This window comes from Stigmatopora nigra, chromosome 12 (assembly GCF_051989575.1).
Source record: "Stigmatopora nigra isolate UIUO_SnigA chromosome 12, RoL_Snig_1.1, whole genome shotgun sequence".
NCBI classification, from domain to species: domain Eukaryota; kingdom Metazoa; phylum Chordata; class Actinopteri; order Syngnathiformes; family Syngnathidae; genus Stigmatopora; species Stigmatopora nigra.
This window is the reverse complement of record NC_135519.1, coordinates 12,324,669-12,341,969: the sequence shown is the minus strand read 5'-3', so window position 1 is coordinate 12,341,969 and position 17,301 is coordinate 12,324,669. Positions and strand designations below refer to the sequence as shown.

General features: G+C 39.7%; 1 protein-coding gene across 3 annotated transcripts; it reads right to left on the bottom strand.

Moving 5' to 3' along the window:
* Positions 1-30: 30 nt before the first annotated feature.
* On the bottom strand, positions 31-16,624 carry slka (STE20-like kinase a). 3 transcript variants are annotated; one of them, XM_077729129.1, is made up of 19 exons: positions 16,044-16,624; positions 13,847-14,011; positions 12,482-12,530; positions 11,906-12,055; positions 11,160-11,232; positions 10,862-11,056; positions 10,426-10,507; positions 10,182-10,316; positions 9,219-10,115; positions 8,660-8,790; positions 8,225-8,348; positions 6,853-7,032; positions 5,547-5,639; positions 4,392-4,521; positions 4,202-4,326; positions 3,577-3,771; positions 3,289-3,414; positions 3,098-3,211; positions 31-1,040 (listed from the first exon to the last, which is right to left on the bottom strand). In XM_077729129.1, the coding sequence occupies exons 1-19, from the start codon at positions 16,191-16,193 to the stop codon at positions 894-896; spliced, it is 3,261 nt and encodes a 1,086-aa protein (XP_077585255.1). In that variant the 5' UTR covers positions 16,194-16,624; the 3' UTR covers positions 31-893. The 3 variants fall into 3 exon arrangements, with proteins under 3 accessions (XP_077585255.1, XP_077585256.1, XP_077585257.1); XM_077729130.1 differs by lacking the exon at positions 5,547-5,639 and adding an exon at positions 4,917-4,988; XM_077729131.1 differs by lacking the exon at positions 5,547-5,639 and having other exon boundaries at positions 16,044-16,623.
* Between the last annotated feature and the right edge of the window lie 677 nt (positions 16,625-17,301).

Sequence of the window (17,301 nt, the reverse complement as noted above, 5' to 3'; positions counted from 1 at the left end):
TTTTTTTAATGTCAAAAATAACAGCAAAGCTCATAGAAAACACAGGAATATTTTTTTATTTACAACTACAACTTGAAATATATCCAGAGACATTTTCCAAACATTTGATCTGACCATAGAACTGCATATATATATTTTTTATTGAAGTGGAGGCATGACAATTAACTTATATTGTGCGCTTTGGTAGTAATGAAGGTCCAATTCCGTTTTAACTGGGGAGGATGGCAGTGACAACAGTAGCAGCCAATGAGAGATATAACACGGTGAGTTAAAATTCTTTAGTTTGTTTGGTGGAAAAAACACATAAAATCCAGTACTTGGTATGGAGAAGTTGAACATAATCATCTTGGAAATTAAAATAAAAATCTGAGTAAATGATTATGAAATGTGATAATTTTAGATATTTCTATTCCTTAATTACAGCATCAGTGTAAAGCATAATGACTGTTTTTCACATTTTGCAGTAAACTGCAAAAAAGGGGACAACTGTGAAAATATTTCTGCAGTATTCCCTCGTTTTTCACGGTGTAAAAACTGCAAAAACTGCGAAAAGCCCAAAAAAACAGGAATCTTGTACTGCATATTCTCTCAGCTAATGTGGGTCAAGAAAACAGTGCAAAATTAATTTACGGCATTTTTTTTTCTACATTCCATAGCATTTGACAGCATTCACTCCAGGAAGTATTCAGCACCATGGAGAGTGCATCCACTTGATTAAACCACTGTTAAGTGACATTCTTTGATTGGAGGGCTAAAAATGATCATGATAAAGCAACTGATAAGTAAGTAGGAGGGCATTTGTAGAGTAAATTCACGAATCAGGACCTGTAAATAAAAATAAGAACCCAGCCCTCCCAAAAAAAATTCTCCCAACTAAACGTCATTATTTGCCGTTACGAACCAGAACCTTGAACGTGCGGGATGGGGTAAAACTTGGAAACGCGGCTTTGGGCGGTGGGGTTAAGGCATTCCGATTCGCCGCTCATTTTGAAGAACATTTCTTGCTCTTGGAGCTTCCGCGTGAATTCTTCTTCCAACGCCTGCGGGAGTATCAGAACAAAGTGTTAGTAACTAGTAACCAGTTTTCGTTCTTTCTTTTTTTTAAAGTATTTCCTTATTTTTTTCTTTAACAAAAATGCCTTACTATACTATGTCGTTTTTTAAAGAAAAAAAAGCTTAATTATACTAATAGTTGTAACAGATAAAACAATAAGCTTTTCCCACTTGAAGGTACAATAAAGTACTAAGTATGATCTGGGAGTGAAAAGAGATGAAACAACAAATACTACTGCCTAATCATGTAGAGTGGTGGCCCAGTGGATAAGTCATCAGTCTACCACTTCTTTGGTCTTGGGTTCAAATCCAAGTGCTTGCAAAGATTTTCCTAATATTATTCAGGTAAATGCAAGAGGTAAAAGTATAAGTTCTACTACTTTCTCTCACTGGGTAGTGGCCCATTGGATAAGTCATCAGTCTACCATCCCTGTGGTCCTGGGTTCAAATCCCAGTGCAGGCAAAGATTTTCCAAATATTATTCAGTTAAAACAATAAGTATTAATGTCTAAGTGTTCAAGTGTATAAGTATTCAGTGGTGGATGAAACATTTAGTCAAAAAAATGACTAAGTGTTTCAAGAAAATGAAAGAGGTAAAAGTATAAGTACTACCACTTTCTTTCACTGGGTGGTGGCCCAGTGGTTAAGTCATCAGTCTATCACCACTGAGGTCCTGGGTTCAAATCCCAGTGCAGGCAAAGATTTTCCAAATATTATTCAGTTAAAAGAATAAGTTCTAATTCTAAGTGTTTAAGTGTATAAGTATTCAGTGGTGGATGAAACATTTAGTCAAAAAAATGACTAAGTGTTTCAAGAAAATGAAAGAGGTAAAAGTATAAGTACTACCACTTTCTTTCACTGGGTGGTGGCCCAGTGGTTAAGTCATCAGTCTATCACCACTGAGGTCCTGGGTTCAAATCCCAGTGCAGGCAAAGATTTTCCAAATATTATTCAGTTAAAAGAATAAGTTCTAATTCTAAGTGTTTAAGTGTATAAGTATTCAGTGGTGGATGAAACATTTAGTCAAAAAAATGATTAAGTGTTTCAAGTAAATGAAAGAGGTAAAAGTATAAGTACTACCCCTTTCTCTCACTGTGTGGTGGCCCAGTGGCTAAGTCATCAGTCTACCACCTCTGAGGTCCTGGGTTCAAATCCCAGTGCAGGCAAAGATTTTCCAAATATTATTCAGTTAAAAGAATAAGTTCTAATTCTAAGTGTTTAAGTGTATAAGTATTCAGTAGTGTATGAAGCATTTTGTCCAAAAAATGACTAAGTGTTTCACCCAGTTTCCTTGGATAAAACGTTTCAACACCCTTGTATAAGTGGGGCACGAGTTGGTGTAGTGGGTTGCACACTCGCCTTCGGACCGAGAGAACGTGAGTTCGCTTCCCGGTGTCGGCGGTTCACTGACCAAGCAAGCGGTCGAGGGTCGGCCGAAGGCCGACCCGAGAACGCCTTTCGCACAGACAGGTCCTTCAACTGTCTTCCGAACTGCCGAAGGCAGTTCGGAATATAACCTTTTGCTGAAAAGTATGACTAAGTGTTTAATATAAATTAAAAAGTTTTTCTTTTTTTTTTCTTCTTCTTCATCTTATTCCATTGACCAATTCTTCTTTCCAGTTATTTTCAGCCAAACGACAGCGGGGATCGAACTCAGGTCTCCCACACGGGAGTCCAGTGTTCTAACCTCTGTGCCAACCAAGTGACTACACTTTCCTTAGTAATCATTTGAGTTTCTTGACAAGAAGTCCACAGAAACAACTAAGTGAAAAAGTGTCACGACCGGGATTTGAACCCAGGTCTCCCACACGGGAGTCCAGTGAACTAACCTCTGCGCCATCCAAGTAGCTACACTTTCCTATGAAACCATTTGACAATTAACAGCCTTACTATACATGATCATTTTTTTAAAACATGTTAAAATCTTACTATATAGTGTCTGTCTTTTTGTAAATAATTAGTCAATGACAATACTAACTAAACCAGGTTGAAGAAGTGAAATCCTTCAAAATGTTCAATTCCGAAATCCATCCAAGCCACTAACCTTCTTCCTTGGTCTGAGTTTCTCCCGCCACTCCTTAATCTCCTGACCGTGCTCTTCATCCAACTCCTTCAATTTTTGCGTTTCGTGCTCAATCAGAAGGTGACATTTCTCATTCTGAACAGAACCAAAGATTTCGTTTCAACGAGATCGATGCAAAACGGCTCGGCCATCGACTTTGGGCGACCGCTCACCTGTAGCTGCTGCAGCTCTCGAATATTAGAATCACAGTGCAGTTGAAGATCTCTCATCTGATTTAAGTGCTTCTGGTGTTGGTGGAGACGTTCATTTTTCTGCCGCTTTTCTTCTTGAAAAGCAAACTGGAAAGGAAAAAGTAAGTTCTTTTACCTGAAAAATATTGGAAAAATATTTGCAAGCACTAGGATTTGAACCCAGGACCAAAGAGGTGGTAGACTGATGACTTATCCACTAGGCCACCACTCAACAACATTAGATTAGGCAGTAGTATTTGTTGTCCTCACCTGCTTAATGCGTTCTCTCTCCTGATCGGGCGTGATGATGGCGGACGGGGCGATGCGGAGGCTCTTCTTAAACATGGCCATGCGAGTTTTCCCGTCGCTGCGTTGGATTTTGGGTAGGCGGACGCGCTCTTGGTTCTGCTTGTTTTTCATTTCCTCCACCAGGCGTTGGTTGTAGCGTTGCATCTGCTCCATTTCCTGCACGCGTCGTCAAAAACAAGAGTGTTAAAGACACCTTTGTGTCCATTTTAGATAGAATATTTAGAATTTTTTAAATAAATGGATTAAAAGAACTGGAATAAAATCCCTGAATATTCAGTTTTTTATAGATTGAAAACAATGTTTATTCTAGCTTTTTTTCAAATATATTTTTAGATTTTACAAAATAATTTAACTTAAAAACAGAAAAAAATGATTAAAAAATGACAATTATTGATTTAAAAGGGGAAAAATCAGGAAATCTAATATACATCTATAGTCTTCATTTTAATTTGATACTAAAACAGAAAGGCGGCACTCATGATTGAGTTTCCTGGGCCACACAAAATGATGTGGCGGGCCAGATTTGGCCCCCGGACCGCCACTTTGACACGAGTTTTAAAGCATCACAATCAAAAGCTCTCCTCACTTTGTCGTGCCTCTTGAGTAGCTGGTGCCTCTGCAGGAAATACTGGTCCTTGAGCTGCTGCTTGAGCTGCTGGTGCTTCTCCTGCAGGTGACGCTCTTCTAGCTCCCACATGGCCGCCTCTCGAGCTACACACACAAAACGTTGAAAAACATTATTCCCTGGCGATTTCCAAGCAAAATGTACATCTTACCTCTCATCAGCTGTTGCTTATGGTTAAGGCACTCCCTCTCAATGGTGGCAATCTCCACTTTATGCTGCTGGATGATCTTTTTGAGCTCCCCATCTAGCTCCTGCTGCTGTTTCTGAAGGAACTCTTGCTCCTAAGGAAGAATAACAAAGGAGAAGATGAGCGAAACAAATTTTTTTAAGGTAAAAATCAGTCAAAAACACACAAGAGCGACAAGACTTGAACGAGAAAAGTTGTCAAGTGAATGATGTCATCATATTTAAAACCCACAGTGATGCGACATCATCGAGGAAAGACACGATATGAGCACAAAAGTTCCGATCATGTCAGACAATGACGTAATATTTGCTCCAATAAAAAACGGTGGAAGAGAGGCAGGAAACCACTGCACAAAAACACAGCGATGACGTCACTCCATCAAAAAAACACAACCCATGCTTGAATGAAAGCTGCGCTATTGCACATTTATCAAACATTGAAGGAAGTATGGGCTGGAATAAGAGACGGGAGGGACGGAACGGAACTTACATCCTGCATCTGAGCATTGAAGAGTGCGCATGAGGACAACTGAAAAGACTGTATCATAACCTGGGCGACCGCCTGCGGAGGAGAGGACACAATGCACACTGGCCCTGGTCAGAAAACTGACCGCCTCATACAAACACACACACACACACTCACACAAGCTTTGGGTCCTACTTTGCGGAGAAAACTGAATTTGCGGCGCAGCTGAAAGTAAATGTTAGTATGTCCGTGTTATCGATTAATACGCTGCTCAGGCCCATGCTTTTCCAGTCTAAAAATAAGAGCTTTGTTAATAGGGTGCATTCTTATTGGTTTAGAATTTTGACAAAAAACATGCTCAAGATTCCACCTGCAAAATTCAGACTTGACACGACATCTGCAATTCAAGATATTTGTTAGAGTAAAAATGTAAGTTGAAAAAAACAACCTTGTAAAGACTAAGTAGGCAGTTGGAATGAACATTTTCAACATTTATCAAGGTATAATTTTGATTAAACCTTGCATTTTTTCCTCAATATTTAAGCAGTGTTACTTGACAACCTCCTCCCCCCATTTCTTCATATTTCATATTATATTCCAATAGTAGTCTGTAAGAATAAAAACGTTGGAAAAAACGTTAAGTTAGTGTTTTACCTCATTGGTTTTAAGAAGCGTTAGGTCCTCCTTTAGGCGCTTCGTGAGCTCTTTGCGCATGTATTTAGGGGATTGCCCGATTTTCTCTTTGGCCTAGAAAGTATTGTATTTGCGCACAAATGCCTCATTCATTTGGAACAAAAAAAGTCAACAAAAAAATAAATAAAAAATCATCCTTCGAGATTGGAAGACATGCAGAGAGTCCCGCCACCATTGTTTTACCTCACAGCCAGATGAATCATGAGTTTACTGGGAAATCTTATATGATTTAAAAAAATATACATATATATATGTATAAGCTGTGCTGACTGAATACTGCCAAAGATCGTTGAATCAAGGGATGTCCCGAGTCCGAGTCTGTCCCCATTTTATTAAAATAAATATTCAATAAATCAAATTCAATAAATTCAACAGAGATATTGCAACATATTCATATTCTATTGCTGATTTCAATAAAGCAAAAAAGTATAGTAAGGCTTTTTTTCTTTAAAAAAACGACATAGTATAGTAAGGCTTTTTTTTCTTTAAAAAAAACGACATAGTATAGTAAGACTTTTTACTTAAAATGTGTTTTACATGAATAAATTTAAAAGTTGGTCGACCAACTTCATAAATTAAACTAATTTCAACAGAGATATTGCAACATATTCATATTTCATTGCTGATTTCAATAAAGCAAAAAAGTATAGTAAAGCTTTTTGCTTTAAAAAACGACATAGTATAGTAAGGCTTTTTTTTCTTTAAAAAAACGACATAGTATAGTAAGGGACTTTTTACTTAAAATGTGTTTTACATGAATAAATTTAAAATTTGGTCGACCAACTTCATCAATTAAACTATTTTAGTTGTAATTTTTTGACTTTTTTCCTGCAAAGTTTAATTCAATAATGTCAATATTACTGATTCCAATCCTCTAAAAATGCCGCTCTATCATGATCGGATCGGGACATCCTTAAACAATAGTGTATTCTCCTAATTCCCATATCAGCCTGCCACCACCAAAGTCCAAAAACACCTAAAAAAAAAAAATCACCCACTGAAGCCACCTCGCAGCACATTACAAAACGGCAACTACTTTGATCACCGTGGCGACAAAAGCACAAAGCATAATAAACAGCCGAAGCCAGCGAGACGTCTTGTCTGGCGCTCAACCCTGAATTGAGCTCGCATTTTAGACAGACTGAATAAAGACATGCACCGGCTCCCACCAAGACCAGCAAGAAGCCATCGTCTTGAAAACGACGATGCCAGAAAAAGGCAAGCGTGCAAAGGACCCAAGCGCATCAGCATGCAAGGCCACACTTACCTCTTTCTTTTTGTTCTTCAGCATGTTCTGGAACTTGGACAACTCTTTGTCCTGATCCCCCTTGATGCGTTTGGCTTCATCTCGAAGTCGGGTGGTGTGATCTTGCTCCAGCCGCTCGATGGTCTGCTTTTGCTTCTTTTCCAGGCCCTCCACTTCCTGGTCGTACTGGCGCTTCTTAGCCTGGATGGAAATGAAATCATGACCAATAGTCCAATAATAAACAGTATGGGGACACTTATTCTCTTAATATAATACAAGTGGGGAACAAGTAGACTTTTCAATTTCATTTGTACGAGCCAGCATTAATACAATACTCTTATGTAATTTTTTAATGACATTTTGTGATGACACATTTATTTATTTATTTTTTTTATGGGAGAAAAAACCCAATACAATCAAAGCTTTTACTTAGAAATGCCTCTAGGTATGAATTTTTCAGATTCCGAAAGCTTTTTATATGCAAATGAGTGCTTCAAGATACAAAAAAGATCCAAGTTACGAAAATCCCCCAAAAAGTAAATGCATTTCCTTATCTGTTATTTTATTTAGAAAATATTGTTGCTTATGAATGCATTGTTACTCACTTTAGAACCTCGTTACACTCTGCTGGGCTCTCATTGGCTGTCTCACATTATTAAAAGTCATCAAACATCATTTGTTGTTGATTAATGTTGTTAATGTTTGAATTTATAATCTTGCTTTTATGAAATGTATGTTCATATATTTGTGACATTAATAAATAATTTTCTCTTGTGTGTTTCTCATATCTTTCCTAAAACAATGAGCACTTTTTGACACTTTAAGAGAATTTACGTATATAGTACTGCTCTACTTACAAAATGTTCAAGCTGCGAAAAAAGTTTCATAAGTATTGGTACAAATGTATTGTCTATGGCCATAGTTCCTGGGAAAATACATGCTACTGAAAACCCAGTTTTAATGATGGCCAATTGTGGTTAAACACCCTACTTTGGGCGGAGGACTGAAATCTGTAAAACCGCAACACTTCTCAAACAATTAAGACATTCCAGGGTGTTAACTCAACTCATTAGCGGCAATACAGTTAAAATACATTTAAAAAAAAGGGAGGGGCTCGCAACGTCTGAAATATGATCATTGGTTGTCATCCTTCCTCATTTAAACATGTCACCATTAGTGGCGGTGAACGAGTTTAAAAATAAATACTCCTATCCTGGAATAAAAAGAGGAATAATAGTTTTTTTTTGAGCGTTGGACTCTTATTCTGGCAAAATAATTGTTCTCTTCCAACAGGTTTCCCAACATATTGTGTATAAAACAGTTTTGTGTGAACACACCCTCTGTTAAAGTGAGGAACAAAAGGCGCTCAAAAACTGTGGTGGAAATGACTCACTGTGGTTTCCTGTTCAAAACGCCGCCATATCTGGTCCCTCTGCTGCTGCAGTTTGTGGCTGAGCTGCTGCTGAGCTCGCTGCTCCTCCTTCTGCAGCAGACGCAGTTCTCGCAGTTCCTGTCGCCTGGAGAAAGAATCACAGCGATGGCGCGTGGTCAGAATCGCCGCCGGCTTGCCAAAAGCACTTTTTTTTTTGCACTAGCGTTAGCAAGCAGCAGAAACCTATCTGGGGTATGCCAGTCCATGATTCACGCGCCGTCATGCACTGCCGTCCTCGTCACCACGGTGTACGTAGCAACAACATTTTTTGCAGATAACCCATCTGGATTGAGTGGGGACTATTTAAAGGCATGCATTGCTAAATAGCTGCTGTTTTTTTTTTTATTATTGAGAAGCGGCAGCGTAGCAGTGGCCGTTAACGGCGGGGGGACGCACCTGAGGAACCGCATCTCCTCGTTCTTGGCGTCGTCGTCTGTCACGATTTTGGAGGTGGTCACGCTGACCTCCATGCCGTCCACCAAAAATTTGCGGGTCTTTTTCAGCGTCTTCTTTTGGCGTTTTAACTCCTGAGAAGAAAAACGTGTTTTGTAAATCATGAGTGTTGACTTTCTGTTTTAGGATCAAATTCAAATGAAGATTATAGATGTATATCATATTTCCTGATTTTTTATCCATTTTTTTTGGTGTTTTTAGGTCAAAAAGCATTTTGTAAAATCTAAAAATAGATGTATAAAAATATTATCGGTTTTCCTCTTTAATATTCAGTATAATTTAAAAAAAAAAGTCTATTTGAAATTAAAAAACAATTCATTAGATGTTTCCTAGATCTATAAAAAAAACGAATAGGTAGGGCTTTTGATCCAGTTCTTATAATGCAATTTAAAAAAATCCAAATATTATATCTAAAATGGTCTGGCCCACATGAAATCAAGTTGATATTATTGCAACCCTCGAACCAACCCAAGTTTGACACCCTTAACTTAAATGAACCCACCTGTATGGAGAGAGAACCTCCATCATTGCTCTTGGATAAAAAGCTGGAGATGGACAGATTCAGGTCCAGACTACTGGTGTCGGCAACCGAACCACTCCCGGAGTCGGAGTCCTTCTCAGTCTCTGGTTGGCTCACGACAGGACTTCCCTGCTCCGTCTTGGTCTCCGCCTCTGTTTCAATTTGAACGGCGCCATCCTCCACCTGAGTGGCATCGCCGTCTTCCTTCGTAGCGAGCGTTTGTCCTCCGGAGATATCGTTGGCGTCCTCATAAACTCCATTTGTAGGTCTGACGTCCTCATCGGGTAAGCCCGAAACCTCAGGCTTTTCCGGAAGACATTCCCCCTTACTCAAATTTGTTTCAGTGTCTCCATCAACGTGCGATTCTGTCGTTTCTACTACGCCATCGGTCATATCGGTGAGGTCTTCTTGGTCAACCGCGTGATCCGGCTCGTTCAATTGTTCTGGTTTGTCAAGTGGCTCTTCCGATTCGGAAGATTCGACAATCTGCCGATTCGGCTCATCTTCATTGATCTCCTCTTCAGGTTGTTCATCACCTGTTACTTCTGGAGCTTCATTTATTTTTTCTTCCTCTGTGGGGATTCCATCTACATCCTCCACGGAAGTCAAGTCACCCAGAAGACTCTCGTCTGCTTTGTCTTGGGACTCCAGCGAGGCTGGCTCTTCATTCTCGGATTCAGCAACTTTTTCCTCTTCCGTCTTATCCGGCTCACTCGTTCCAAGACCCTCATCCGAGATCTTATCGCCAGTCCTTTCTTCAACCGGTTCGGCTTCAATCTTTTCCGTGACGGACTCCAACGCGGATGGAGTCGAAGGAACTTTGTCTTCCTCCGAGCTCGCCATGCTGACGTCGGACGGCGCTCGCTTATGTCCAGGAGCCTGAAAAAAGTTTCCGATAAGTCTAACTTGGCCGATCGAGTCTGCTAAGCGTTATTCGTTACATACCACGGGCGTCTCGGGCTCTTCCGTCTCCTCTTCTTCTTCTTTACTGTCCTCTATCTCCTCTGTGACTTCAGCCTTGGCTTCGGCGATGAGCTCTCGCAGAGGTCTGCTGTCCACCACGCTGGAGACGAATGGGTGCTGCCGAGACAGAGGGGAGGAATGACACGAGGAATGTAATTACAAAGCTCATTTGCCAGGAGACCCGCCCACTGCTACCAGATAAATAGCAGAAGGACAATGCACCCACCTGGAGAAGCTGCAGCGGTCCCCAACGGTTGTCCACGTTCTTATCGAGTGCCCTGCGAAGGAAGTCGTTGAAATCTGCTGTCCTGTAATTCAGAATGGAGAAAAGAGGTTACTAGATTTATCAGGATTTTCAAGATGTTTAAGTCCATGCTTTTGTTGGCCAGAGGAAGAATTAGTTTAAGGGATTGGTAAAAAAAATGGTGCAACCCAAAAAAAGCCATTAAATGACTTTATCATCCCGTATTTGGGAAATTTTGTTGTCACAGTAGCAATAATTTTCTAAATAATCTGAGTCTGGAAAGGCTCCATCTAGGGTACATCAAAATTCCCATATTGGCAGCCATTGACAGTTAGAAATTAGGCTTAATGTCCTCATTGGTGCTGAAATGTCCCAGGATTGGACAAGTAAGCCCCCTAAAGACGTCTCCCCAACTCACCATCGGGAGGGTTGCATGAGGGTGGGCGGTTCCGACTTGGCTATTTTCAGCAACACCCTCATAGGATTCATCTCGTGATTGGGCGGCTCGATTTGCGCCAACTCGATCAGGGTCACCCCCAGGGACCAGATGTCTGCCTTGTAGTCGTACGGCCGGTCTTTGGATGTCTCGCACATCACCACTTCTGGCGCCATCCTGCAGAAGACAACAAAGCAGATTGAAGCATAATTTGACGCCATCAATCAGATACACAAAGTCTTGAATAGCCTCTTGTTTTAGACGGAGTGACTCAACTCACCAGTATGGCGTTCCGATGAAAGAATCTCTCCTCTGTAAGGTCTTTGTGTTTTTTGCAGAAACCCCAAAATCAGCTGAAAAATGGAAATTAATTCATTACTACAGGATGCTACAGGAAAAAAATGTGGACAAATTGCACAAACAATCACGCGCTTTTGCCCTCTGCAACAATTCAGCAGCGCACTGAATGAATCTAAAAGAAAATGATATAACGGACACTGCAAAATAGCTAATAATCCTTTTTAAAATCAGGTTTTCTATGAATGCTTCTATTTAAAAACCTGAATACTTCCACTATGTAACCTAGCAGGAGTTTTTGCTGTCTGATACATGAATAAAACACCATAATTTTGATGTCGGGATCAAAATCATGAGCTATTGATATGAGACAGATGCTTGTGTAAACAGAGCCGAGCTCACACTTGTCAAAATCAGCAAGGCTCAGCTGGAAGCCCCAGATTGACTTAACTAATTATCCCCTTAAAGCCTTTAAGTGTCTCAGTAGGACGCTTGTAAGTAGCCACCCAAGCCGGAAAAGACAACCATTAATCTGCTATATACTTCTGCGCGCTATTCTTCTTCTGAGCGTCTTAAATTGAGTTGATCTTTGTAGGAAAGAGAAGCGATCGTTTGTACCATGTATGTAATCCTTACCAATTTAATCAAACAAATCTACACCAAAAACCAGGCGCATTCAGGTACAGGTTCAAGTATAGTTATTGTGTGTGTTACTTTGTATTAATTTACCAAGTTTGACTTCGCCATCCAAGGAAAGAAGAATATTCCCAGCTTTCAAATCTCTGTGGATGATTTTATTCTCATGAAGGTAGACCAAAGCCTCCAATGTCTGTCTACACACGACACGGATTTGAGGTTCAGTCAATGGCCTCTCCAGTTCTGCAGGAGAATGACAATTAGTGAGTCAGACTTTCTTAATAATGACATCGCCTTCTTATGCAAGTGTGCATGTTAGTAAGTAAACATCAGATGAGACGGTAACCCATAGCGACAAGAGGGCAAAAAGAAAAAAATCACTATTCTATGAGATGAAAAATTCCGAAGAATGGCCACATATTCAATAGCTGTAAAGATATTTTCTATTACAAAAGAATCTCATTCACACAGTAGAAAGGGCTGTATTCATCCTTCACAATAACAGTCTGAAATGACGGTATGAACATTATCGCCACTCCTTGAAACCAGAGCTCCAATAATTACACACTGGCCTGAAATGTCTCCTTTAACCAGAGTGAGGGGGGAAAATGCATTCTGGATGGGTTGAAAAGAAGTGAATAAAAGTGGATGGTGAATGAGGGGGCTTACCCAGCATGATGGCATCCACTGCACCGCCTGCACAGAACTCAATGAGAATCTGAAAAAGAAAAAAAATGAAGCCTATGGTGAGATTATATTTAAAAATGGGAGGCTTTGACCGAAGAAGCTTTTACAAAAGACTATTGATTAGATGATCAATTGAGGCGAATTGTCAACGGACATTTTGGAATGGAATCATTTTAATAGGAGATGAAATGCCAAATTGAATACCTCAACTTCTGTTAAATTCCATGCATTTATTCACATTTTAATCAATGTCAAAATGACAGAATTTGACTTATTTTTGTTATCTGTCATAGGACAAAAAAAAGCACAATAATGCTACTAAAAAGTCCTTCCAAAAAATAAAATCAGTGCTCTTTCCAGTCCATTATAAAAGCTTCCATACTCCTAAACACTGACTAACCATTTTTTTTTCAAAACGTGTACAAAAAGAAAAAAACACATGCAGTTACACATTCATTTCTCTGGTTAAAGACAAAAGTCCATTGGGACGACCTGCTGTGTGTAGCTCTGAATTATTTACGGGCACTTTCTCTCCAAAGCGCTCCATTATCTCAGCGTTGGACACGGCCTGTGCCCGAGACGGGTCATATGACACCATAAATGACGTGGGGGGGTTCTCATAGCGCCGGATTTACGAACTATGTTGACAGTGTTAGACTCGCTGACTTCCGTTGACGATAATTGACGTCCAATCCATTGCAACTATGATCACCCGGTCGTCATTTAGCGTAATAACTAATTAACCTCATCGAATTAAAGCTTCAAATCATCAAAATGCTGTGAAAGTGTGACAATAACCTCCTACCTGGCCTTTGCTGGACAAACAGATGGTGGTTAAGTGCTTGTAATAAAAGATATGCCATGCTAAGTATAATGAAGCTTTTCCATAGGCGGGTTCAAGCTGTGCTACGCTGATTAGTGTTTCCATTAAAGGTTTAAAAAGAGGCGATCAGCAATAGTATCTCCCCCCCCTACGCACTTTGGGAAGGAAGAATTATCTGTCCAGACAGTGAGTTACTACTCTTAGACTTTTTTGTGGCTTCAGAGTTGCCGTCATAGCATCGCAAGCAATGTTCTCTCTGATTTTTCATGTAAAACATGCTGTAAAAGATGAAAAACATAAGAGTGGACAGAGCTACTGCCACTAGTTGACGCGTAAATGGCGCCATAATGGGAAAAGGGGTAAAAAAAACAACAAAATAAAAACGTTTGGATTTTATTTACTACGCACCATATGATTGCTGCTGCGCAAAGAAGACGAGAGTAGTGCGCAATATCGTCCGAAAAGTCAGTGGATAAAATCCCTTACTGTAACAACTAGCAGTGAGTGTGCTATAAGTAACTTACCCAGAGTTTGCCATCAAAATAGAAGGCATCCAGGAGTTTGACAATATGATGGTGGTCACATGAAGCCAGGATGTCAATTTCCACCATGTAGTCCTCCAGTTCGTCTTCTGTCTTTGTGTCGATGACCTTTGCGGCGGCCAGGGTTCCGTTCTGCTTGTTCTGAGCCTAAAACCAAAACAAAATGTCAATAAAAACTACAAGCAAGGACGGAAAAGTCCAAAAAAAAAAATCTTAAAAATATAAAACCTGACAAAATGTAAGATTCCATTCGGAAAATAATGATTTTAAAAATCAAAGATGTCCCAATTGCATATTTTTCCCTGCAAAAATGAATAAAATTCAGCCCTAGACTGGCAATTATCCAACACATCCCATTTTTATCCACATTTGAATGAGGTCTGATCTAAATATATCCAGTATCATTAGTTAGTTTCTATTTCTGGTGCTACGGTGTGCTAAAAATCTCAAGTGTTACTTGAACCACAGAGTTAAATCCAGCCTTGGGCATGGCCACTGCTGCTACAGAAATGAGCAGCAGATCCAATAACACGACAAACTATTGTCAGCAAAGCTTATCTTCCAACCCATTCTGAGTGAAGTTGGCTCAGTCACTTCCTCACGCTGCTTTTCCCTCCCATCGTTTGTTTTTTTGTGTTGCCATCGCTTTGGGTTTTGAGCTGACATTTTCTACAACATGGGAAAATGTCTCATCTAGTTGAACGCCTAACAGTAGCAAGGGAGTTGTTTTAAAGGCAACATTAAAGCGACTAAAAGGGAAAATGAAGGGGGAGGGAGTGTTAGGATTGGAACAACTGATCCTATGTTTACATAGTGCTAACCTGACACACACCCTCGTCTCTTTCACTGTGTTGGGTGACGTCAGGGTACATTTTTGTCACTTTTTTGTCACTTATATTTCAAGCAATAAGTATCACGAGGATGTAAATGACCTATAATGTGGTCAACATGTGGAAAGACTGACCTAGACTAAAGAATGTTACCTACTTTCTATTTTTGGGACTTACATTGCACACTATAGTCATTTTTGTTGTGTTGAGATTGCCAATGATCTAATGTAAGTAGGGTTTTTTTTATATAAGCGTTGGATATGGGCCTTGCTAAAATAAATCCCGACTTCGATATTCTGTCTTGTGGTGCTGATATATTAAGTTTCATTTGTATAAAGTTCATGTCAGACTTCTGGCTTCCATTGCAGGAACTTACTCAGCTAATGGGGAACTGCAAAATTGACATATGGACATTTCTGGACAATTAGCAGTATTATTTCATTAGTTTGATCAAGGAACTCCTGTATTGGCGCCATCCACATCAGACTGCAGTAGTACATTAAATTATAAGTGATTACGATGTCTTCTATTAATGGTATCGTGTCTTATGTGGTTATATTAACATTTTTTTATAGTTTCAATTGGGAATCAATAACATTAGCAGTACATTTGTACAATGATACCAATTATAAGGTTAATGTAGGTTCTCAACTCAAATTTCAAGGCAGAAAAGATAACTTGTTACTGGTTTGAAGTAAGAGCAAAAACAGCAGATAGGTGAGTTTTCCATCAAATACTAGGGGGGGAAAATCAACTAAAAAAATGACTTCACTAATGTCAATATGTGAATCACTAATGTCAATATGTGAATATGCAGCAGTTGAATGTATAAGTGATGAGGCTGATCAGTGGAAAAAAACAACAAAACATCAACAACAACAAAAATATACATAACTGCCATCTCTGTAAAACATTCCACCAAATTGTTCAATGTTTTGTCAGGTCATTTAACAACCATTGATTCTGCTATTGCCTTTGAAATGTCAACAATATTTCATTTCCTAACCTCAAATTGAAAAACAATCTTAAATTGAACACTCCAAATTAAGAGTTAATGCTCCAAAGTTACTCAGTACTTGAGGTATTTCTTCATCATCGAGAACTTGCCTACACGTACACAAGTAGGCCAATTATTTAGAGAACTAACTCATTTCCCCCCCTCAAAGTCATCTTCTTATGAGACGACACTCTGGGGTCTAATTTTCAGGCGATCGTGTCATCATGTCTGCTGTCATCTTCACGTGTTCTTACTTGTCAATGTGTATGCGATCAGAACCGCAATGGAGTCTTACGTGTGTGGATGATGGTTACCTAATACATAAACATAAAGGTGCTGTAATAGTAAGTACCTTGTAGACTTTGCCGAATGCTCCATCGCCGAGTTCCCCGATGATGTCCCAGATGTCCTCGGGGTTGACATCTCGGTGGACATGTTCGTACTGCTTCTTCTTCCTGTCAGGCCCAAGCTTGAAGATCTTCCGAAAATTGAAAAATGACATCTTTTTTGGGGAGGTGTTACTACGATCTGAGAGATGCCTTGCTGATTTCCGCTAATGTGGCGGAGATCGAGTGTTTGGAAAGCGGATGAATGTCATTTGCTGTCAATTCCAACTTCCATCGCCGGGCATCTCGAGTCGTTCTCGGTCACGGGGGGGAGAGAGAAGCCGGAGGCGAGGAAACGGAGGCGTCGGCTGGAGGGGGGAGGGAGGGAGGAGTTGACCGTTGCGCGAACGATCCCTTTCTCTTTGGTCTTGTTTGATCGAAAGAGCTTGAAAGAGAGCACCGTGCCGATGACGAGCAGAGACGTCAAAACGTAGACTGGCCCTCATTTAACGTCACGGCGGAAATGGCACAGGAAAGCGAGGCAAGGAGCCCCGCGCCCTCTTCCTTCTTCTTCTTCTTCTTCAGTTAGCTGACCTGACCACACGCTCAACTTGGCGAGCAGGAGTCAAGTTGACCTGTGTCAATACAAATACTTCCGGTAGACCTGTTCACAATAAAAGCAAAATGTATGGATGCGTTTTAATTTGACTGTTACATTCAGAGATTATTCTTGATATAATTATTCGATATTCTATACATTCTTAAAGAGAGTTATAATTCACACCAAAAGCCCTGTGACAAAAAAAGTCATTATTTTAATTTCTTGACATGTCCGTTGTAAATTGCCTTAACATTTAGTAACTTAATGGTTGATGAGCACTATGGGTTTCCTGTGTATAAGAAGCCCCTTCAGCCCCAACACGCGCTCCTGACGTAACAAGGACGAAGAAGTTTATTATTTTTAATTTTATAAGTTGCTGGGCTGTAAAAAGTAATGGTCACTGTCTAACATGAACAAGTACCGACAACTAATGACCATCAATGTCTAGATGTGTGTGACCTTATTGTTTTTATAATAATAAATACACAATATCCATTTTTTTAAATTTTTCTCTTAACCCATAATACTTTATTTAGATTTATTCAATATACAATAACTAGGTTCAGCTCTTCACCCTTTACTGCATACTCGTTTTGAAATTTTGATTATATTTGAACAGAGTTAGTCTTTTAGACATATACGGTAAATATGGCTGTATCTATGTTGACGAATGCAAAAATATA

Excerpts from the sequence above, each read along its gene's own strand:
- slka (XM_077729129.1), bottom strand. The coding sequence starts at position 16,193 with ATGTCATTTTTCAATTTTCGGAAGATCTTCAAGCTTGGGCCTGACAGG. Across the intron at positions 12,056-12,481 it reads AGTGGATGCCATCATGCTGG|AACTGGAGAGGCCATTGACT; the intron begins GTAAGCCCCCTC and ends ATTCTCCTGCAG. Across the intron at positions 8,349-8,659 it reads GAGGAGATGCGGTTCCTCAG|GCGACAGGAACTGCGAGAAC; the intron begins GTGCGTCCCCCC and ends TTCTTTCTCCAG.